The following is a 6,677-nucleotide window of genomic DNA, read 5'->3' on the forward strand; positions in this document are numbered from 1 at the left end:
ATAAAAAAACTACATTTAGTTTCTCAGCTAAACTAGGCAAAAATCAAATGTTTACAATACACAATACACCAAGAACATCACTCTTAAACCCTACAAGAGTATTCTTCTACCCCTGTAACACACTGTTACAAAACTACAACTGGAAACCCTATCCAATCACATATAAACACCACAAATCAAAAGCATACAATAGAACAATATCTCCTAAATTACAATAAGAACAAATAAGATTCAAAAACTTTTATTTCAAAAAACTTTTATAAGATTCAAATAAGACTGAAAAGATTGATCGAAAGAACTAAAGAACGCTCCAAGAAAATGTTTTTAGACTTGGAATAATAACTCTCTCAATTTTGAAGGTATTTTAAAATCTCAAACTTTAAAAATGTATTAAAAAAGATTTGGGAATGAGAGTTATGTAGATTTTATCTTATCAATTTTAATGAATTAAAAACGTGTTATAATATATTGATTTCACTTAATAATGAAAAAAATAATTAAATCAATATTTCTATATATTAAAATAAACTAATAAAGATCCTAATGAAAACACATAAAATTTCAATCTATTAAAAACTCGCTTCAACAAATTAAAATATCATGCTACTTATGATTTTAAGTATATTAATTGATGTAATCAATTAAAATATCCACTACACTCTTTTAAGACTTTAGATAAAAACATTTTAATTAATTAAAATACTTTTTAATCAATTAGAATTATCCTTCAACTAAAATAAGTTATAATCAATATTTAAATCAGTTTTTTTAAACTAATTCCTTGTAAAATGCCATCACTTTAATCACTTTAGATAAAACCAAATCTTCAAGACTTCTTCAAAGGTTTCTCCAAAAGGTGGATTTATTAAATATTGCAGAAACAACTTCAACAATATTCTTGTCACAGAAAAAACTATATATCACAAGTAACATCTAAATATTTTAGTAATCATTAAATAGTCTAATTGCATAAGCGTCTTAAAAATATAGAAACTTTAGTTCTCTAATTCACATCCTTAAGTCGTAACGACATCTTACAATAAAATATAGTAGTTTATTTATTTCTTGATTTTAAAAAATTTATGCAAAATTTATTGTTATAAAAGATATGATTCTTTTTTATTTTTTTATTTTTTTTATAAAAGATTTGTTTAATAAATAGTTTGAATATATATATACATCTTTAAAACATGACACGAATTTTAAGTTTAATTAACTTTTAAGTAACTCATAAATTTCAATATTTTTAAATGATTTTCAATTAAATTTTTTATTCTATTAAATGTTTAAAATATTTTTTTATTTTTGCCCAAGTATTTTTACATTTGATTTTTGTTGTCAACGTAATCACGCGACCATTACTTGTTTTCTTCTCTTCAATTCAATGATCAATTAGTTTATTTGCTCTCCAATCTTCTTCTACTTAACTCGTTTCTTCTCCCTTTGAAAGCGAGTTGAAGGATACGTTGAAATAAATAAATAAAATATAAATTATAGATGAATTGGAGATAAAAATATTAAAACAATGGTTAGATAATTTTGTTAACAAAGAAGAATACTTCAATAAAAATGAAAATATTTGAAACACTTAAAATTATTTTCAATAAAAATTTAATTAAAAGTTATCTAGATTGTAATTAAACCTAAATGTTAATAGCATGAGAGATGGAAAAGAAAAAAAACGAAAGGATGAGTTTTTACTAGAGTGAAATGAGGAGTTTGGAAGGAGAGCATTGTTGAGGTGACCTGAGCTAAGCTCGGACGACTTGGCCGCCGTGATAAGTGCCGGCGCTCCCATCTCCATCTCTGTCTTCGACCTCCCAATGTCGCCAAAGTTCCACATTTCTCGCCCCCTCCTCTCTCTCTCAAGCGAACCCTCTCTCCATCACCTCTCCCTCATCAACCTCTCCTTCTCCCACTCCCACTCCCACTATTCCACTTCCAATTCACCCTCCCACACCTCTCACTATCTCTCCCAGTTTCTTCCTCTCGCCCACTCCCCCTTCAAACCCCTCAACACAATCACCGCACGTGAACGTCGCCTAGTAGTCCTGGGCCTATCCACCGCCATCAAAATCGACCAGGGTTTCGCCCTCAAGGCCTTCTCCCTTCGATTCTGCCCCTTCCTTCTCGTCAAGATCATGAAATTGTTAGATACCCGCCACGCCGCGTTTGCGTTCTTCAAGCTAGCCTTCGGGGACAATTCCGAGGAGACCGTTCGCTTGAGCTGCGTCGCGGCGCATGTTCTGGCGGCGCAGGGGCTTCACCTGCTCGCGCAGGACGTGGTTTCCTGGCTCATTGCCAGGGTTGGGGCAGGGAGAGCTGACAAAATAGTTGAGTTTATGTGGAGGAATCATGCTATGTATGAGTCTGATTTTTCAGTGTTGAATACGCTTTTGAGGGGGTTTCTGAATTTGGGGATGAGTCTTGAGGCGTTGGAGGTTTTGCGTAAGATGAGGGATGTGGGAGTTAGGCCTGGTTTGTCTTCGCTGACTATTCTCATGAGGTTGTTGCTTAGGCTTGGTGATTATGGTAGTGTGTGGAAGGTGTTTAAGGATATGATCCACAGAGGGCCTCGCCCTTCGAATATCACGTTTAATGTGATGTTGTATGGGTTTTGTATACAGCAGAAGGTTGCGATTGCGGAGAGTTTGTTGCATTTGATGCATAAGTTTATGTGTAGTCCTGATGTTTTTACGTTTAACATTCTTATTAATGCGTGCTGTGTTAGGGGGGGGACTTCGGTTGCGTTTGATTGGCTCCATTTGATGGTTAGAAGTGGTTGTGAACCGAGTCTTGCTACGCTTAATACCTTAATGCATGCACTTTGCCGGGAAGGGAATGTGGGGAAGGCGCAGAAGCTCTTTGATGAGATTCAGGATATGGGAATTGTTCCAAATGCAGTCATGTATAATACACTGATGGATGGGTATTTCAAGGCAAGGGAGGTTGGTCAGGCTCGCTTGCTTTATGAAAAGATGAGGACTAAAGGTGTTTCTCCTGATTGTGTGACTTTTAATATTTTAGTTGGGGGGCATTATAAGTATGGGAGAAAAGATGATTGGAACACGTTGTTGACAGATTTGATTGTATCGGGATTGTTTCCAGATAGTTCACTGTGTGATATAGCTGTGTCTGTGCTCTGTTGGACTGGCAGACTTGATGATGCCATGGCCTTATTGCAAGAAATGCTTGAAAAGGGTCTAACTCTTAGTGTTGTCGCCTTTAACTCAGTAATAGGTGCTTATAGCAGGGCAGGTTTAGAAGACAAAGCTTTTGAAGCCTATCGTATTATGGTCCTGGGTGGTTTCACTCCTTCATCGTCCACTTGTAATTCTTTGCTTATGAGTTTGTGTAGGAAAGGATGCTTGCAAGAAGCCAGGATACTTTTGTATTGGATGCTAGAGAAGGGGTTTCCCATCAATAAAGTGGCTTACACGGTGCTTTTGGATGGATATTTCAAGATGAATGATTTGGATGGAGCTCAGTTTCTCTGGAAGGAAATGAAAGAAAGAGGTATATATCCAGATGCCGTTGCCTTTACAGCCTTAATTGACGGGCTTTCCAAAGCAGGTAATGTCGAGGAGGCATATGAAGTTTTCTTAGAAATGTCAGCTATGGGTTTTGTTCCTAATAATTTTGCTTACAATTCTTTGATTAGAGGCCTCTGCAATTGTGGGAGGATGAGTGAAGCATTAAAATTGGAGAAAGAGATGAGACAAAACGGCATTCTCTCTGACACCTTTACCTTCAATATCATCATTAATGGCTATTGTAAACGGGGACTAATGAAGTTTGCAACTGATACATTTCTTGACATGCAACGGATTGGTTTGCTGCCAGATATTTTCACATTTAACATATTAATTGGAGGGTACTGCAAAGCATTTGACATGGTTGGCGCAGGTCAGATGGTTAATAAAATGTACTCATGTGGACTTGACCCCGATATCACAACCTATAATACACGAATGCATGGCTACTGCAGAATGCGAAAAATGAATGAAGCAGTTATCATTTTGGATCAGCTCATCTCCGCTGGTATTGTTCCAGACACAGTGACATACAACACTATGATGAATGGTATTTGTAGTGATATATTAGATCGAGCTATGATTCTTACTGCAAAATTACTTAAGATAGGTTTTATTCCAAATGTGATTACAACCAATATGTTGTTGTCACAATTTTGCAAGCAGGGGATGCCAGAGAAGGCATTACTATGGGGTAAAAAGTTTTCGGAGTTTTCCTTTGGTTTTGATGAAATCTCATATAGAATACTGGACCAAGCTAACCGTTTGAAACGAGATGACGTTGAACTTGTGAGAGAAACATATGAAAAAGGCCTTTTTATGGATTTCCTCATGTACATTACATTTGACTATTTTTCAAAAAATAAACCTCAGAAGATTGAGAATAGTGTAGAGTTAATTGAAAATCAATTCGTTGCTTTGTGAACTTATTGTTTCATCTTTCTATTATCCTTGAAATCTGCCATGATTTTATGTAATCGTCAGAACAATACATTGGACTCATTCAGTGACTACTTGAGCATTACATGAAACAAGTGGTCAACATATGTTATGTATATACTGTAAGAAACCATTGAGGAATTGGTCAGCCTTTTTGAAGAGGAATGTCATTGGTTATTACTACTCATTCTGGAGGGCTTTTATGTGTTTCTCTGAAATGGATGATAACAGCCATTTTTTAGAGGGCTGCAAGGGAAGCATAATTTGATTCTATGATCAAGGCCTTGAGAACATTGTCAGTCTAAAATGCAATTGAATCTACTGAACTGCAGGCGATGGAGATTGGAGAGTTTTTTTTGTAAGTATAGTGAATCTATTTTTCTTCTAGAGAAGTTATGATATCAAATCTAGGTTATGCACATTTGCCTCTTGTTTGTAGTATGTGGTGCTGAGTTTGTATTGCATACTGTCAGGATTTAAGATTTGAATTAGTTTCATTTTTATTTTCAGGCTTGTGTTGATCTGGGAATTAGATCTGAACATTGTTAACAACCACATCTCTCAAAAGCTTAATGATAAGGTGAAAGCCCAGCTTTGGTTTTATATTTCTCTTGAATGTCTTGGTGAAACTCATGTGCCTGCTCTGTTTATTACTTGTCTTCTTACTAATGCTTATAAATATAAAAAAAGATATTGTTTTTTCTCATTATTAGTGTTTGATAAGAAAAATGCTAAAATGAAACTGAATGATCTGACACTTTTTGTTTCAGCATGAAGATTTTCCATTTTTACATGCTTTGTTCGAGTTCTTGCCTTTATTGATGTTTTGACATATTTGGTTTTGAACTAGTATTTTATGGAATGGCGCTATTTGGCTTTTATTGATGCTTTTGACCTATTTAGTTTTGACCAAATTTGCCAGCTATGCAACTTTTGGTGCCAAAGCAACTAGTCTTCTTGTATCATGTCATAGTAAATATTGTTAGCTATGTTCCTTAAGGATGCTTCTGATCTTGGTGTAAGATTGTTTAATTTAAGTAGCCTTTTTAGAGAAAGGACAGCCTTGGTGCAACAGTTAAAGTTGTTAAAGTGTAACTAGGAGGTCATAGGTTCAACTCATGGAATCAGCCTGTTGCAAATGCTATGTAAGTCTACCTTCAATCCATAATGTGTCTGACACCCTTCCTTCCTCTCATGAGTTTTATAGCTTAGAGGACCAGGTTGTCCTTTTCATTTTAAAAATTGTTTTTCAAGATCCAAATAAATGACACTGCTATATGTGGCTCACATGCTCCCTCCATGCGAAGCCATATTCACTGAAAGCTGTTTTAGCAGGATTTTTACTTTGAACTAAGTTTCGCTTTGGGCTTTCTGCATTTCAGATAAATGAGGACAAGGAAACTGAGAAAAATGAGGCCAAAGCCAAGGATATAATCTTGATGCTCATTTGCTCGTAAGAGGAGAGTGCATTAAATGAATAATTATCATGAAAAGAAAAAGTTTAGAATCAAACGAGAATACTTGGAATTACGGGGTAGTGCTTAGAGGTTGGGAATTGAGAGGAGGCTACAGTTCCTCCTAATGTTTCAATGTCAAAGAGGTGAAACTTGGTGTGGGCTTCAAGTGATATGTTTAAGAAACTTAAATTCAAAAAGAAAAAGGGAGAAGAGGAAGAAGCTTCCAAGATATCTGGAATCTGGATTGACTATGATGCAACAAACTAACAGTCTGAAGCGGTAAAGGTAAGAAGAAAGAAAGGGAAAGTCCAGAAAAAGCCTTATGGGATGGAGTCACATATTATTGTGCTTCTTTCTGGCTTCTTTTGGGACAATTAAATTATGGTCTTAATATTTTTGGTCTTATCGTGTATCTTGATTTTGGTTTTGGTCCCTATACTTAATAAGTTTCATTTGTTGTCCTTGTAGTTTTACAAGTTTAGGTTTTGGATCTAGTTTGGATAAACTTCTCAATTAAAACTTATTGGTGAAGAAAAAAGGAATTAAACTTCTCCCATATTCCATAAGATAAATCAACTTTTGCCCCACAATTTTTATAGAAGCTCTCTCATCTAACTTTTCCAAAAACTGGAGTTCATTATTTGATTTAAACTTGTAGAAATTTAGTTCACTTTTTATTTTCTTTTCTTATAACTGCTTACGAGAAGTTTACCGAACAAGTCCTTGGTCCAAATTGTTGTACCCTACA

General features: G+C 35.2%; 1 protein-coding gene across 2 annotated transcripts; it reads left to right on the plus strand.

Moving 5' to 3' along the window:
* Nucleotides 1–1,681: 1,681 nt before the first annotated feature.
* LOC137810825 (pentatricopeptide repeat-containing protein At1g63330-like) lies at nt 1,682–6,392 on the plus strand. 2 transcript variants are annotated; one of them, XM_068612285.1, is made up of 4 exons: nt 1,689–3,573; nt 3,664–4,830; nt 4,983–5,052; nt 5,855–6,392. In XM_068612285.1, exons 1-2 carry the CDS (start codon nt 1,824–1,826, stop codon nt 4,455–4,457), a joined length of 2,544 nt encoding a protein of 847 aa, XP_068468386.1. In that variant the 5' UTR covers nt 1,689–1,823; the 3' UTR covers nt 4,458–4,830; nt 4,983–5,052; nt 5,855–6,392. The 2 variants fall into 2 exon arrangements, with proteins under 2 accessions (XP_068468387.1, XP_068468386.1); XM_068612286.1 differs by having other exon boundaries at nt 1,682–4,830.
* The last annotated feature ends 285 nt before the right edge of the window (nt 6,393–6,677 follow it).

This window comes from Phaseolus vulgaris, chromosome 2, assembly GCF_000499845.2.
Source record: "Phaseolus vulgaris cultivar G19833 chromosome 2, P. vulgaris v2.0, whole genome shotgun sequence".
Taxonomy (NCBI): domain Eukaryota; kingdom Viridiplantae; phylum Streptophyta; class Magnoliopsida; order Fabales; family Fabaceae; genus Phaseolus; species Phaseolus vulgaris.

Excerpts from the sequence above, each read along its gene's own strand:
- LOC137810825 (XM_068612286.1), top strand. The coding sequence starts at position 1,824 with ATGTCGCCAAAGTTCCACATTTCTCGCCCCCTCCTCTCTCTCTCAAGC.